Consider the following 17,322-nt stretch of genomic DNA (forward strand, 5'->3'; position numbering starts at 1 on the left):
TAGTCTCTTAGAGGTTCACATTACAATTCCAAATTGTAAGTGATTCTGTGCTTTCATGATTGTCTAACCCCAATATAACAGTCATGTTTAGTTTTTTAATATTCTTGATGTTAGTTTTTGTTTTTGCTATAAATACACTGCCCTGGAATTTAACATATCTCTTCATTTTATTGACGCTTTAACAGTAATAGACAAAATTAGGCTAGTTTTTATTTTTTCATACAACTTTTAGGATTAAAAGTTGACTTCTCAAAAACATGACAATGCTTAAGAGATATGTATTTCATTTTCTGTGTCTGCCTCAAATTTTCCATTTTATATAAAAATAGATATATTTAATTGTTTATAAATATAATTAATTGGCGTATGCACATGCCATCTTAGTTTTAACACAGGATTTGGAAACTAGATGAACAAGATTATTTTAGCTGTTTTTTTATACATGCAAATGGAATTTAAACCTGGATCATTCAAGTGTAGTTTTGAAGGGAAATTAAAACATAATAGGATTTCTGGCTGGGTATGGTGGCTCACACCTGTAATCCCAGCACTTTGGGAGGCCGAGGCAGGTGGATCACTTGAGGTCAGGAGTTCAAGACCAACCTGACCAATATGGAGAAACCCTGTCTCTACTAAAAATACAAAAATTAGCCAGGCGTGGTGGCGCATGCCTGTAATCCCAGCTACTCAGGAGGCTGAGGCAGGAGAATCACTTGAACCTAGGAGGCAGAGATTGCAGTGAGCCGAGATTACACCATTGCACTCCAGCCTGAGCAACAAGAAAGAAACTCTGTCTCAAAAAAAAAAAAAAAAAAAAAAAAAAAGTAATAGGATTTCCAATGAATGATAGACCTCCCTCCCTTCCTCTTGAGATTGTCCATTATTTTTAAAAAGCATGTATTAAGCTTGTGTTTTTCTCAAAACATTTTAATGTAATAAGTGAATGTTGCCTTATCCTCCTTGACATGTGGCTTATTTTTCTTTTAAATAGGTAACTTTTCTTGCAGGTTATAGTGTTTCAGAAATCCATTTCATTGGAAGAGGAATGTAATGCATGTTAAGTAATTATTTTTTCAGGTTTTCAGACCAAAGGTTTCCTAACTCAATAAAAATTGTGAACACATTTGTTAATTTCTTGTTTCTCCTTCCCCCTCAATAGGTGTTTCAGGGACAATTGGATTGTTTGGCCATATCAACCATTCAGGCTTTGACAGCAGTAATGAACAAATCTCCAGCTGCTAAGGTGAAACATATATCCTCCAGCTTTTTTTTTCTTAACTTTTATTTTAGGTTCAGGGGTACATGTGCAGGTTTGTTATATAGGTAAGTTAGATATCACAGGGATTTCATGTACAGATTATTTTGCCACCCAGGTGATAAGCATAGTACCCAATAGGTAGTTTTTCAATCTTCCCCCTCCTCCTTCCACCCTCAAGTAGGTCTTGTTCCTTTCTTTGTGTCCATATGAACTCAGTGTTTGGCTCCCACTTACATGTAAAAACATGTGGTATTTGGTTTTCTATTCCTGTGTTAGTTCGCCTAAAATAATGGCATCCAGCTCCATCCACGTTGTTGCAAAGGATATGAGGATATGATCTCATTTGTTTTTATGGCTGTGTAGTATTCCATGGTGTATATCTACCACATTTTCTTTATCCAGTTTACTATTGATGGGCATTCAGGTTGATTCCATGTCTTTGCTATTGTGAATAGTGCTATGATGAACATACATGTGCATGTGTCTTTATGGTAGAACAATTTATATTCCCTTGGGTATTTACCCAATAATGGGATTGCCGGGTTGAATGGTAATTTTGCTTTGAGTTCTTTGAGAAATTGCCAGACTGCTTTACCCAATGGCTGAGCTAATTTACATCCCACCAGCAATGTATAAGTGTTCCTTTTCTTCACAAGTTTGCCAACATCTGTAACCATTCTGAGTGGTGTGAGATGGTATGTCATTGTGGTTTTGATTTGCATTTCTGTAATGATTAGTGATGTTTAGCATTTTTTCATATGCTTGTTGGCTGCATATGTTTTCTTTTCTTTTCTTTTTTTTTTTTTTTTTTTTTTTTGAGGCAGGGTCTCCCTCTGTCGCCCAAGCTGGAATGCAGTAGCACGATCTCGGCTCACTGCAACCTCTGCATCATGGGTTCAAGTGATTCTCCTGCCTCAGCCTCCTGAGTAGCTGGGATTACAGGTGTGCACCACTATAGCCCGGCTAATTTGTGTATTTTTAGTAGAGATGGGGTTTCACCATGTTGGCCAGTCTGGTCTTGAACTCCCAACAGCAGGTGATCCGCCTGCCTTGACCTCCCAAAGTGCTGGGATTACAGGCATGAGCCACCACACCCAGCCCTGTTTTCTTTTGAAAAGTGTCTGTTCTTGTCCTTTGCACACTTTTTGGTGGGGTTATTTGCTTTTACTTGTTGATTTGTCTAAGTGCCTTATAGATTCTGGATATTAGACCTTTGTTGGATGCATGGGTTGCCAATATTTTCTCCCATTCTGTAGGTTGTCTATTTACTCTGTTGATAGTTTCTTTTGTTGTGCAGAAGCTCTTTAGTTTAGTTTGGTCCCATTTCTCAATTTTTGTTTTTGTTGCAATTACTTCTGATGGCTTCATCATGAAATCTTTGCCAGGTCCTATGTCCAGAATAGTATTTCCTAGGTTATCTTCCAGGGTTTTTATAGTTTTACACTTAAGTCTAATCCAGCTTGAGTTGACTTGTGTGTATTGTAAGGAAGGGGTTCAGTTTCATTCTTCTGCATATTGCTAGCTAGTTATCCCAGCACCATTTATTAAAAAGGAGCCCTTTCCCATTGCTTGTTTTTATCATCTTTGTCGAAGATTGGATGGCTGTAGGTGTGCAGCATTATTTCTGGACTCTGCAGCATTATATTCTGTTCTGTTCTACTGGTCTATGTGTCTGTTTTTGTACCAGTACTATGTTGTTTTGGTTACTGTAGTCTCGTAGTATAGTTTGAAGTCAGGTAATGTGATGCCTCCAGCCTTGTTCTTTTTGTCTAGGGTTGCCTTGGCTATTCAGGCTCTTTTTTGGTTCCATATTAATTTTAAAATAGGTTTTTCTAGTTCTGTGAAGAATGCTACTGGTAGTTTGATAGGAATAGCACTGAATCTTTGGGCAATATGGTGATTTTTATTTTCTTTGAGATGGAGTCTCACTTTCTCACCCAGGCTAGAGTGCAGTGGCACGATCCTAGCTCACTGCAACCTCCATCTCCCAGGTTCAAGCAATTCCCCTGCCTCAGCCTCCCAAGTAGCTGGGATTACAGGTGTGCACGACCACACTTGGCTAATTTTTCTGTATTTTCAGTAGAGACAGGGTTTCATGATGTTGGCCAGGCTGGTCTTGAACTGCTGACCTCAAATGATCTGCCCACCTTGGCCTCCTAAAGTGCTGGGATTACAGGCATGAGCCTCCACACCAGCCCAGGCAGTATGGTCATTTTAACAATATTGATTCTTCGTATTCATGAACATGGAATATTTTTCCATTTGTTGGTATCATCTCTGATTTCTTTGAGCAATGTTTTGTAATTCTTGTAGAGATCTTTCACCTCACTGGTTAGCCATAGTCCTAGTTATTTTATTCTTTTTGTGGCAATTGTGAATGGGATTGCATTCTTGATTTGGCTCTTAGCTTGGATATTGTTGGTGTATAGGAATACTGCTGATTTTTGTACACTGATTTTGTGTCCTGCAACTTTCCTCAAGTAGTTTATCAGATCAAGGAGCTTTTAGGCAGAGACTATGGGATTTTCTAGGCATAGAATCATATTGTCTGCAAACAGAGAGAGTTTGACTTACTCTCTTCCTACTTAGAAGCCTTTTATTTCTTTCTCTTGCCTGATTGCACTGGCTGTGACTTCCTGTACTATGTTGAGTGGGAGTGGTGAGAGAGGGTATCCCAGTCTTATTCTGGCTTTCAAGGGGAATGCTTCCAGCTTTTGCCCATTCAGTGTGATGTTGGCTGTGGGTATGTCATAGATGGCTTTTATTATTTTGGAATATGTTCCTTCAATGCCTAGTTGGTTGAGGGTTTTTTTAACATGAAGGGTTGTTGAATTTTATTGAAAGCGTTTTCTGTTTGTATTGAGATAATCTTGTGGTTTCTGTTTTGTTCTGTTTATGTGATGAATCACATTTATTGATTTGCATATATTGAACCAACATTACATCCCATGGATAAACCCTACTTGATCATGGTGGATTAGCTCTTTGATGTGCTGATGGATTCTGTTTGCTAATGTTTTGTTGAAGATTTTTGCATCTATGTTCATCAAGGATGTTGGCCTGAAGTTTTCTTTATTTGTTGTGTCTCTGCCAGCATCGGGATGATGCTGGCCTCACAGAAGGAATTAGAAAGGAGTCCTTCCTCCTCAATTTTTTGGAAAAGTTTCAGTAGGAATGGTACCAGCTGTTTTTTATGTATCTGATAGAATTTGGCTGTGAATCTTTCTGGTCCTAGGTTTTTTCTGATTGGTAGGTTTTTTATTACTGATTCAAATTTGGAACTCATTATTGGTCTGTACTGAGATTCATTTTCTTCCTAGTTTGATCTTGGGAGGTTGTATGTTTCTAGGAATTTATCCATTTCTTCTAGGTTTTCTAACTTGTGTGCATAGAGGTGTTCATAGTAGTCTTTATGGATTTTTTGTATCCTGTGGGGTCAGTAGTAATGTCCTATATGTCATTTCTGATTATGTTTATTTAAATCTTCTCTCTCTTTTTTTCTTTGTTCAGCTAGTGATCTATTTTATTAATTCTTTCAAAGAATTGACTCCTGGAATTGTTGATCTTCTGGTTTTTTTGTTTTGTTTTGTTTTGTTTTTTGAGACAGAGCCTTGCTCTGCCACCCAGGCTGGAGTCCAGTGGCGAGATCTCAGCTCACTGCAACATCTGCTTCCTGGGTTCAGGCAGTTCTCCTGCTAACCTCCCGAATAGCTGGGATTACAGGCACGTGCCACCATGCTTGGCTAATTTTTGTATTTTTAGTAGAGATGGATTTCCCCATGTTGGCGAGACTGGTCTTGAACTCCTGGTCTCAAGTGATCTGCCCACCTTAGCCTCCCAAAGTGCTAGGATTGCAGATGTGAGCCACTGTGCCTCACCTGTCTTTTGTATGGTTTTTGATGTCTCAGTTTCCTTCAGTTCAGCGCTGTTTTGGTTAGTTCTTTTCTTCTGCTAGCTTTGGGATTGGTTTGCTTTTGTTTCTCTAGTTCTCTAATTGTGATGTTAGGTTGCTGGATTTGTAATCTTTCTAACTTTTTGATGTGGGCATTTAGTGCTATAAATTTCCCTCTTAACACTGCTTTAGCTATGTCTCAGAGATTCTTGTATGTTGTATCTTCTCATTAGTTTCAAATAATTTCTTTATTTCTGCTCTAATTTTATTATTTACCCAGGAGTCGTTCAGGAGTAGACAGTTTAATTTTCATGTAATTATATGGTTTTGAACAATTTTCTTAGTCTTGATTTCTGTTTTTACTGTACTATGGTTCAAGGGTGTGGTTGGTATGATTTTGGTTTTTTGAAATTTGCTGAAGATTATTTTATGTCTGATTGTGTTGTCGATTTTAGAGTATGTCCCATGTGAAGAATGTATATTCTCTTGTTTTGTGGTAAAGTGTTCTGTAGATCTCTACTACGTCCATTTGGTCATGTGTTAAGTTCAGGTCCTGAATATCTTTGTTAGTTTTCTGCCTCAATGATCTGTCCAAGTATACTGTAGGTCCCTAAGAATTACAAATCTGGGTGCTTCTGTGTTGAGCGTGTATATATATTTAAGATAGTTAGGTTTTGTTAAATTGAGCCCTTTACCATTATGTAACTTCTTTGTCTTTTTTATCTTTGTTGGTTTAAAGTCTGTTTTGTCTAAAGTAAGAATAGCAATCCCTGCTTTTTTCTGTTTTCCGTTTGCTTGATTGATTTTTCTCCATCCCTTTACTTTAAGCCTATGGGTGTCATTGCATGTGAGATGAGTCTCTTGAAGACAGCATACCACTGGGTCTTGATTTTTTTCTCCAACTTGCCACTCTGTGCCTTTTAATTGGGAAATTTAGCCCATATACATTCAAGGTTAGTATTAATCTGTTCTGATTTGATCCTACTACCATATTATTAGCTGATTATTATACAGACATGTTGACTTGTGTGTGTGGTTGCTTTATAGTGTCATGGTTCTATGTACTTAAGTATGTTTTGGTAGTAGCTGGTAACAGTCTTTCCTCTCCATATTTAGCACTCCCTTCAGGACAACTTGTAAGGCAGGTCTGGTAGTAATGAATTCTTTTAGCATTTGCTTCTCTGAAAAGGGTCTTATTCCTCCTTCACTTATGAAGCTTAGTTTGGTTGGATATGAAATTCTTTGGAATTTCTTTTCTTTTTTTTTTTTTTTGAGGCAGAGTCTTGCTCTGTTGCCCAGGTTGGAGTGCAGTGATGCGATCCTGGCTCACTGCAACCTCTGTGTCCTGGGTTCAAGCAATTCTGCCTCAGCCTCCAGAGTAGCTGGGATTACAGGTGCTTGCCACCATGCCTGGCTGATTTTTGTATTTTTAGTAGAGGTGGGGTTTCACCATTTTGGCTAGGCTGCTCTGGAACTTCTGACCTCGTGATCCACCCTGCTCAGCCTCCCGAAGTCTGGGATCCCAGGCGTGAGTCACCATGCCCAGCCTCGTTTCTTTAAGAATGCTGAGTATGGCCGGGCGCAGTGGCTGATGCGTGTAATCCCAGCACTTTGGGAGGCCAAGGAAGGTGGATCATGAGGTCAGGAGATCGAGACCATCCTGGCTAACATGGTGAAACCCTGTCTCTACTAAAAAAAAAAAATACAAAAAATTAGCCAGGCCTGGTGGCGGGCGCCTATAGTCACAGCTACTTGGGAGGCTGAGGCAGGAGAATGGCATGAACCCAGGAGGCGGAGCTTGCGGTGAGCCAAGATCACACCACTGCACTCCAGCCTGGGTGACAGAGCGAGACTCTGTCTCAAAAAAAAAAAAAAAAAAGAATGCTGAGCATATGCTCCCAGTCGCTTCTGGCTTGTATGGGTTTCTGTTGAAAGGTCTGCGGCTAGCCTGATGTATCTCCAAGTTTTAAAATATTTAAATAGATGTGCCAATTTTCACTATATAAATTCTGAAGTGATGTATGAAAGTATATAATACATGTGGTTTAACACCTGAAATAAAATCATTCACAAAATATCTTAGTATAAGAATGAGGTTACTTATTGTTTGCCTATACTTGTGATAATTTTAAAGACAAACCCCTATAGGCACTGCTTTAAGATGTTAAAAGACGTTAATGTTTGAACTGCAAACTGATAGGATTTACGGTGTTAGCAAAAAATGGGACATGAGCACTGGTGTTGGAAGGATACTTTTTAAGTGGTTCTGTGGTTCATGAGTTTAAAGAATTAAGTTTTATATCGGAGTTTTTCTTCGTTAATAAAATAATGACCCTTTATTTAGTCAGTTTATGACTGCCTAAAATATGAACATTTTTCAACTTGATACCAGTTTTTCCAGGTTGTATGGCCATGGAAATTCTGCTTCTTGTATTCAGTAACCCTTAGAGTTTTCTGTTTCTTCTCATTCACTGCCACTGACTGTTCTTCTGTCCAGTTATACTGGTAGTTTCCTCATATACTGATAAGATTAGTGAGGTCATCTGTGTGAAGTGGTAAGCATAGTGCCAGGCACATGATAAGTGCTAAATACATGTCAGTGACATTTATTATTACTTTACACTCTTATCTGCCACATCTAATATACTTCATGCCTCACCTTTCTGGTACCAGAAGTCAATTAATTACTCCCTGTTTGCTGAAACATGCCTTTCATTGTATTCCTTAGATTACATTGGTTTGTGTTAGGAGACTCTAACCTTTGCCCTAGAAATGTTGACGTAACTCATGGTTAGGTTCCTATTGAATAGACTTTTACAACTTTTGCAGTCTGTCTTGTGACTTAATCTCCATTTAATACTAGTTGCTGTAAGATGGAAACCATTTTAAGTCTTAAATAAGCGGTTTATGAGTATAATGGATTGCCTGTACTGTATTCTGAAATTCAGACATCAAAAAAGATGTTCCAGTCTTCCTTGAATTCTTTTTTTGTCCATGTAATAGCTGGCATGTTTAAAATTCAAAAGATTATATGACAAAAATACATGAGAAAATATTTCCTTCCTATTCTTGACCCACATTCAACCATTTCCCTCCCTAAAGGAAACCAACTTTACCTGTTTTGTTAAATTTTTTGATTTTGTAGTGAGTGTATATATTTCAACCTAATGTAATGGGGCACTTTAGTATGTTCTAGGTTTACCAGTTGTCTTTACATTTCACTTTATGACTTTGGGTGCCTACTGGTTCAAAAATACGTGTGACATAGAACTTCCTAAAATGAACTTGATGTTCCAGATAATTCATTCCATTTAAATACAAGTAGCACAGAGAAAACTCTTTGTACTCAGTTTATTTCTGACCACTATTCAAAATTGCTAGGAACTCTTTAATTGGATCTTTTTAGGCTGATGTCTGACTCCTCTTACCTACAGTCTCCTCATTTTTTCCTCTATTTTTGTTTTGACTAACTACTACTCTAGTAATTGCAAATCAAGTGAAGAAAATACAAGAACTGTCATATGCTCTAATCTGCAAATAATATAATAATTCTATAACACAGTTATTGTTAATTTCATTTATTTTTAATTTTGGTAGAGAATTATAACTTTATTACTCCAGAAGTTGTATGGAATCTATTTTAAAATGAAGACGTGATTTAAGAAGGCAAATAGTGAACTAATATCTTTTTCTTTATTTAATATTAAGTTAATTAGCATAAATGACTATTTAATATTTTTAAAATTCCAACACATTCAGTCTTTGAAAATGTACTTCGATATATTGTCTTCCCATCCCCTAGGAAGTATTTAAAGAAAGAATTGGTTATACACATATGTTTGAAGTATTAAAATCCCTGGGTCAGCCACCACTGGAATTACTTAAAGAGCTTATGAATATGGTGAGTTTATAACTTTTATTAAGAGAACTTCTGTTAATATCCATTTTGAAAATGGTAACTAACCTTTTATCTTTTATGTTGCTTTTCAGGCTGTAGAGGGTGACCACACTTCAGTTGGGATTTTGGGCATTAGTAATGTCCAACCTCTCTTGCTTCTTATCCAGTGGCTTCCAGAACTACAATCCCATGACCTGCAAATCTTCATCTCTGATTGGCTGAAAAGAATTTGTTGTATTAATAGACAGAGTCGAACTACTTGTGTCAATGCAAACATGGGGATTAGAATCATTGAAACCCTTGACTCGCATTCTTCCCTCCATCAAACTTGTGCTGAGAACTTGATTGCAATCCATGGTTCCTTGGGGAGTCAGTCAGTGAGCTCAGAAGAAATCCGTCGACTACTAAGATTGCTTAGAGTGGATGAATCTGAGTCTGTTCACCCTTATGTCACTCCTGTGACTCGAGCAATCCTGACAATGGCTCGAAAACTAAGTCTAGAGAGTGCCCTCCAATATTTTGATTTGTCACATAGTATGGCAGGAATTTCTGTGCCTCTCATACAGAAATGGCCGGGGTCCGCCTTTTCTTTCAGTGCTTGGTTTTGCTTAGATCAGGATCAATTGACTCTTGGCATTGCTAACAAAGGAGGGAAAAGGAAACAATTGTACAGGTATTGGTAAACATTATGGAATATAAATGAATACTGTAATAACAATATGTGCTGTGATTCTTAAACAGGAAAACTGTTTCCAAGCATCTAGCTTTTAGATGTACAATTTATCTAAAGTCTCTTCATCCGGAGGCTTTATACAGTTTAATTGTAAGTGCTCTATTGCTTTCATAGTAATAGCTATATACCTCAAATATTGCTGGTTAAGTTTTGAGGCTACTTTGGAAACAAGTTTCCTTTTTTTTTCTTTTTTTTTGAGACAGAGTCTTGCTCCGTCACCCAGGCTGGAGTGCAGTGGCCAGATCTCAGCTCACTGCAAGCTCCGCCTCCCAGGTTCACGCCATTCTCCTGCCTCAGCCTCCCTAGTAGCTGGGACTACAGGCGCCCGCCACCTCGCCCGGCTAGTTTTTTTTGTATTTTTTAGTAGAGACGGGGTTTCACCGTATTAGCCAGGATGATCTCGATCTCCTGACCTCGTGATCTGCCCGTCTTGGCCTCCCAAAGTGCTGGGATTACAGGCTTGAGCCACCGCGCCTGGCCGTTTTTTGTGTTTTTTTTAGTAGAGACGGGGTTTCACCGTATTAGCCACGATGGTCTCGATCTCCTGACCTCGTGATCCGCCCGTCTCAGCCTCCCAAAGTGCTGGGATTACAGGCTTGAGCCACCGCACCCGGCCACAAGTTTCCTTCTTAAAAGTAGTGTAAAAGTGAAAGCAAAAAGGAGTAATAATCTTGAAAATGGGCCAGGTGTGGTGACACGCTTGTAATTCCACCACTTTAGGAGGTAGAGGCAGGTGCATTGCTTGAAGCCAGGAGTTCAAGACTAGCCTGGGCAACATGGCAAAACCTTATCTCTACAAAAAATATAAAAACTAGCCAGGTATGGTGGCACACACCTGTAGTCCCAGCTACTTGAGGATCACTTCAGCTCAGGAAGTTGAGGCTACAGTGAGCTGTGAGTGCACCACTGCACTTCAACCTGGGTGACAAAGCAAGATGTCACACACAGAAAAAACTCCGTGAAAATGAATAATGGCCAGGTGTGGTGGCTCACACCTGTAATCCTAGTACTTTAAGCAGTTGAGGCGGGCGAATCACTTGAGGTCAGGAATTCAAGACCAGCCTTGTCCGTATGGAGAAACACCATCTGTACTAAAAATACAGAAATTAGCTGGGCGTGGTGGTGCATGCCTGTAATCCCAGCATGCGCCAGTTGGGAGACTGAGGCCCAAGAATCACTTGAACCCAGAAAGCAGAGATTGCAGTGAGCCAAGATCGTACCACTGCACTCCAGCCTAGGCAATAGAGGGAGATTTTCCTCAAAAAAAAGAAAAAAGAAAGAAAAAAATGAGTAATGATTTCTATTCCATTGAATATGCTATAAGTATATATTACAGATAAATATGCTATATATTTATATGAAGGAACAGAAAACCTATGTGTATGTACATCCAGAATTTAATAGCTACTACTTTTTAATATGCCTTGTGTTTTGTTTTGTTTTGTTTTTTTTTTTTTTTTTTTTTTTTTTTTTTTTTTTTGAGGCGGAGTCTCGCTCTGTCGCCCAGGCTGGAGTGCAGTGGCCGGATCTCAGCTCACTGCAAGCTCCGCCTCCCGGGTTTACGCCATTCTCCTGCCTCAGCCTCCCGAGTAGCTGGGACTACAAGCGCCCGCCACCTCGCCCGGCTAGTTTTTTATATTTTTTAGTAGAGACGGGGTTTCACCGGGTTAGCCAGGATGGTCTCGATCTCCTGACCTTGTGATCCGCCCGTCTCGGCCTCCCACAGTGCTGGGATTACAGGCTTGAGCCACCGCGCCCGGCCTGTTTTGTTTTTTTGAGACGGAGTCTCGCTCTGTCGCCCAGGCTGGAGTGCAGTGGCCGGATCTCAGCTCACTGCAAGTTCTGCCTCCTGGGTTCATGCCATTCTCCTGCCTCAGCCTCCCGAGTGGCTGGGACTACAGGCACCCACTACCACGCCCGGCTAGTTTTTTGTATTTTTAGTAGAGACGGGGTTTCACCGTGTTAGCCAGGATGGTCTTGATCTCCTGACCTCGTGATCTGCGCATCTTGGCCTCCCAAAGTGCTGGGATTACAGGCTTGAGCCACCGCGCCCGGCCGTGTTTTGTTTTTTTTAAAGACAGAGTTTCACTCTTGTCACCCAGGCTGGAGTGCAGTGGCATGATCTCAGCTCACTGCAACCTCCACCTCCTGGGTTCAAGCGATTCTCCTGCCTCAGCCTCCTGAGTAGCTGGGACTACAAGCACCCACCACCACACCCAGCTAATTTTTGTATTTTTAGTAGAGGAGATGGTTCACCACATTGGACAGGCTGGTCTCGAACTCCTGACCTCAGGTGATCTGCCCGCCTCGGCCTGCCAAAGTGCTGGGATTACAGGCATGAGACACCGCTCCTGGCCTATGCTGTGTGATTTTAAAGACCTTTATTTATGCTTACTGATTCTTATTTGGAAGAATTTTAGAGATTTGAAAATTAATAGTTTTACTTTTTTACTTTTACTTGTGGAATTCCACTTTAGAAGGCTGCCTTTTATTTACTAAACTCTTACGACCAAAATGGATTTTAAAAGGGTCTTTGAAACAAGGTTGGACTAGTGTGTGGCAATAGAATTTAAGCTACAAAATTATTGGTAAAGACATTCATGATGGCTTTATGGTTTTATGTACTTTAATGATGAGGAAACTGAGCAACCAACTTCAAAAGTTCTGATAATACATATTTTTGTTAGTTTTTTTACAGGAAGTGGCATGGGTTTTGAAGCCTTTATTACCCATTCAGGGATGTTGGTCGTGGCAGTGTGCACAAAAAGAGAATATGCAACGGTTATGCTTCCTGACCACAGTTTCTGTGATTCCCTCTGGGTAAGGCTTTAGGGCATCACATTTAACTTCTTGTATGGTTAATGGTATTTCCCACTATTGTCATAAATTCAACAGCAGTCATTTTTTTTTGCTAAAAAAATTTAAATGAGGCTGGGCAGTGGCATACCTGTACATAATTGCAGCACTTTAGGAGGCCAAGACAGGCAGATAACTTGAGCTCAAGAGTTTGAGACCATCACTGCAACATGGTGAAACCCAGTATCTACCAAAAAATACAAAAATTACCTGGGTATGGTGATTTGTGCCTGTGGTCCCAGCCACTTGGGAGGCTGAGTTGGGAGAATCGCTTGAGCCCAGGAAGTCAAGGCTCCAGTAAACTGAGATGGTGCCACTGTACTCCAGCCTGGGCAACAGAGTGAGACCCTGTCTCAAAAAATAAATAAATAAATAAATTAGTAAATATGTATTTAGAATGTTAGGATGTCTTGAGGTTTTCTATAAGTAAAAAAAAAATTTTATTTTTTTTATTTTTTTGAGATGGAGTCTTGCTCTGTTGCCAGGCTGGAGTATAGTGGCGTGATCTCAACTCACTGCAACCTCTGCCTCCTGGGTTCAAGCAATTCTCTTGTCTCAGCCTCCCAAGTAGCTGGAACTACAGGCATGCGCCACCACACTCAGCTAATTTTTGTATTTTTAGTAGAGATAGGATTTCACCATGTTGGCCAGGATGTTCTTGATCTCTCGACCTTGTGATCCGCCTGCCTCTATAAGTAAATTTAATTTTGAATTTCATATTAAAATGAGATGGGCTGGGTGCTGTAACTCACACCTGTAAACCTAGCACTTTGAGAGGCCAAGGTGGGAGGATTGCTTGAAGCCAGGAGTTCAAGACCAGCCTGGGGTGAGACTTTCTCTACAAAAAATTTAAAGCTTAGTTGGGTGAAGTGGCACACGTAATTCTAGCTACTCAGGAAGATACTGGGGAGTTCAAGGCTGTAATGAGCTATGATTGCACCACTGCACTCAAGCCTCAGCTGTAGAGCGTGACCCAATTTCTAAAAAAGGTTTTTTTAAAAAATGACAAAATAAAATGAGATGATAGGTTGTTTTGTGGTTTTGTTTTGTTTTGTTTTGTTTTGTTTTTTTCTTTTGGAACAGAGTCTCACTCTGTCACCAAGGCTGGAGTCCAGTGGCACCATCTCAGCTCACTGCAACCTCTACCTCCTGGGTTCAAGCAATTCTCCTATCTTAGCCTCCTGAGTAGCTGGGATTATAGGCACCTGCCACCACACCTGGCTAATTTTTGTATTTTTCGGTAGAGGTGGGGTTTCACCATGTTGGCCAGGCTGGTCTCGAACTGCTGACCTCAGGTGATCCACCCACCTCCCAAAGTGCTGGAATTACAGGTGTGAGCCACTGCGCCCAGCCGATAGGTTGTTTTAAACAATGCATTTGTATTGTTTTCTAAAATATAAAATGCTTCTCATTTTTAAAAATGATTCTAAGGAATACTGAAGCTTTGGAAATGCGGAAAAGGTACTGTTACAATTGTGTATATTTTATAGAATACACGTAGGTGCTTTTGTACTACTATGGAAAAAATTGTTACTTTGACAACATCAATTTAATTAACATTTAACTAAGTTTAATCTTAATGTTCTATTTGTACAAATTATAGAGCAAAATTCTGAAAGCATTTGTCATTCCAAAGATATAATGTAATTTTATCCTTTTAAATGTGTGTTTCACTTCATCAGCACAACATAACTATTGTCCACATGCCTGGAAAGAGGCCCTTTGGTCAGAGCTTCATCTATATCTATGACAATGGACAACAGAAGGTTTCTGCCCCTCTCAGATTTCCTGCCATGAATGAAGTAAGTATATCCAACCTACTCTTTACAGGCCCCATCGATTGAGAATTCTTGAAATGTTTTAGTTAATGTAGAAGGTTATGTTTGCTGTAAATATGTGGCCCCAGATTTTAAAGTGTTTTCTATGTGGTAGGACTCCACATATTAATATTCAGTTCTGTCAGCCTGTCATTACTAGATGAAGTCAGACAATGTGAAAAAAGGAAAACATTTAAGGAAGATACAAAGGCTTAGAAAGAAAGACTTATAACAGGAAAGCCAAAGAAATGAATAGAGCAGATCAATCTATTGTTTAATAAAAGCTCTCTAAGTATGTGAAATACTTAAGAGAATATTATGAGGGACTCTTCTAACTCGATTAAAATTGAAACAATAATGAAGAAGCTTAAAACCTTCACATTTTAGTTAGGTATAAAATAGAGTTTATGTATTGAAGTGGTTCTCAAAGAACACTAGAGGGCCTTTTCTGAAGATAGTGGAATAGAGTAGATTATTTCACAAGTCCTGTGATTCAGTAATTTCTTGTTGGTTTTCATCTCAGTGACCATTTCAGGATAGTTTGTGATTAATATTTATATATTTTAAAGAGAAAAAATAGTTTTCTCTATTTTCAAAAACAGTAAAGTTAAAAAAATTCTTAATCATATACACTTTAAAAATTCAAAAATTACCAAAGAATATAAAATCAGTCATAAAAGTAATGCATCCAAATTCTATAGGCCAAGGTTATTTTGCTAATAATTTCCTAAGTATACAATGCATGTACACATCATGATTTGGTAAAAATAAAGTTGCTTCCACTTTTATTTTCAATTTATTTATTTGTGTAATTTTATGCCCTATTTTATTGTGTAATTTTATATTAAATATGAGGATATATTTTAATTAAAATTGTGTAATTTTTTTGTTTGTTTTTAGCCCTTTACTTCCTGTTGCATCGGTTCAGCTGGACAAAGAACCACCACTCCTCCACCATCCCAAATCCCAGATCCACCTTTCTCTTCTCCTATTACCCCTCATCGGACATCATTTGGTGGAATTCTGTCATCAGCTTCCTGGGGAGGAACAATTGAAAAATCAAAATTGATTACCAAATTGATATCAGCTGGAACCCAAGACAGTGAATGGGGGTGTCCCACATCTCTGGAGGGTCAGCTAGGATCTGTTATCATCTTCTATGAAGCACTACAACCTCCTCAGGTGAAGGCGTTATATTTAGCAGGTAAGCATGTACAGTCATAATGCTTATGCAAATTTAGAGTTTTTTCTGTTGTCTAAATGTATTCTAAAGAATATATTTCATGTGAAGAGTTATTTGTTTTTTTTTTTTTTTTTTTTTTTTTGAGACGGAGTCTGGCTCTGTGGCCCAGGCTGGAGCGCAGTGGCCGGATCTCAGCTCACTGCAAGCTCCACCTCCCGGGTTCACGCCATTCTCCTGCCTCAGCCTCCCGAGTAGCTGGGACTACAGGCGCCCGCCACCTCGCCCAGCTAGTTTTTTGTATTTTTTAGTAGAGACGGGGTTTCACCGTATTAGCCAGGATGGTCTCGATCTCCTGACCTCGTGATCCGCCCGTCTCGGCCTCCCAAAGTGCTGGGATTACAGGCTTGAGCCACCGCGCCCGGCCGAGTTATTTGTTTTAACTGAAGCTGAAGGGAAAGAAAAAGCCCCTCCACATACCATACTTTTTGTTTTGTAGGCATAAATAAAGCAAACCTTTTGGAAGTATTTCAAATATCATCTATAATACTGCCTGTATTTGTCTGCTAGGGCTGTCATAGCAAAATACCACAGACTGGGTGGCTTTAACAACAGAAATTTATTTTCTCACAGTTCTGGAAGCTTGAAGTTCAAGATTGAGGTGACGTCAGGATCAGGCTCTCACTTCTATAGAAGTGAGGCTTCTCTTCCTGGCTTATGGGTGGTCACCTTCTTGCTGTGTTCTCACATGGTCTTTTCTCTGTATGTATATGGACAGAGAAAGAGATCTCTTGTGTTTCTTATTATAAGGGGCTCTATCAGATTAAGGCCCATCCTGATGACTTCATTTAATCCCAGTTACCACTTTAAAGGCCCTATTTCCAAATATAGTCACACTGGGGATTATGGCTTTAAACAGGAATTTTAGGGGGACATAATTCAGTCCATAACACTGCCAGTACTTTTGACAGATTTTAATGAATCGATGAAACAAAGTATAACTGTATCTCCAGAAGAAATTATAACTGCTTCCAAAATTATGAGCCTTATTCTAAAACTTGTCATTTTTTCAACTGATATATTAGTATACCTGAAGAATTCATGAAGGCAGTAGAATTAGGGGAGCTTGGATAAGTTTGCAAACTGTTTTTCATTTTGTTTTGGCTTTTTGTTTTTCTTTTGGCTATGATTTTTTTTTGTTGTTGTTGTTGAGACGGAGTCTCACTCTGTCGCCCAGGCTGGAGTGCAGTGGCCGGATCTCAGCTCACTGCAAGCTCCGCCTCCCAGGTTCACGCCATTCTCCTGCCTCAGCCTCTCGAGTAACTGGGACTACAGGCACCCGCCACCTCGCCTGGCTAGTTTTTTGTATTTTTTTAGTAGAGACGGGGTTTCACGTTAGCCAGGATGGTCTCGATCTCTTGACCTCGTGGTCCACCCGTCTCAGCCTCCCAAAGTGCTGGAATTTTGGCTATGATTTTAAATATATGTACTAATAGTTATTATTGGATCCTAACTGCTTTCAAAATTATATGTATATTCTAGCAGGATGTTCAGGAGTTAAGCTTTTAAGAGTTATGTAACTCTGCAGAATAGCTTGTTATTTGTCTAAATATCTTTTTTAGATTGCATGGGAATTTTGAGATGAATGGGATTGCCCACACTTTCACACTTTATATTAGAACCTTATC

At 39.4% G+C, this 17,322-nt stretch overlaps 1 protein-coding gene across 2 annotated transcripts in view; it reads left to right on the top strand.

Annotated features, from left to right (window-relative positions):
* The window catches only part of NBEAL1 (neurobeachin like 1), a 218,639-nt gene that overhangs the window by 97,580 nt on the left and 103,737 nt on the right, over positions 1-17,322 (top strand). For both annotated transcript variants that reach the window (XM_030916927.1, XM_010352612.2), the window contains 6 exons: positions 1,160-1,243; positions 8,953-9,051; positions 9,141-9,721; positions 12,469-12,601; positions 14,320-14,439; positions 15,355-15,658. In XM_030916927.1, the coding sequence (XP_030772787.1) occupies positions 1,160-1,243; positions 8,953-9,051; positions 9,141-9,721; positions 12,469-12,601; positions 14,320-14,439; positions 15,355-15,658 (1,321 nt within the window). The remainder of the gene's footprint in view (positions 1-1,159; positions 1,244-8,952; positions 9,052-9,140; positions 9,722-12,468; positions 12,602-14,319; positions 14,440-15,354; positions 15,659-17,322) is intronic.

This window comes from Rhinopithecus roxellana, chromosome 14, assembly GCF_007565055.1.
Source record: "Rhinopithecus roxellana isolate Shanxi Qingling chromosome 14, ASM756505v1, whole genome shotgun sequence".
NCBI lineage: Eukaryota > Metazoa > Chordata > Mammalia > Primates > Cercopithecidae > Rhinopithecus > Rhinopithecus roxellana.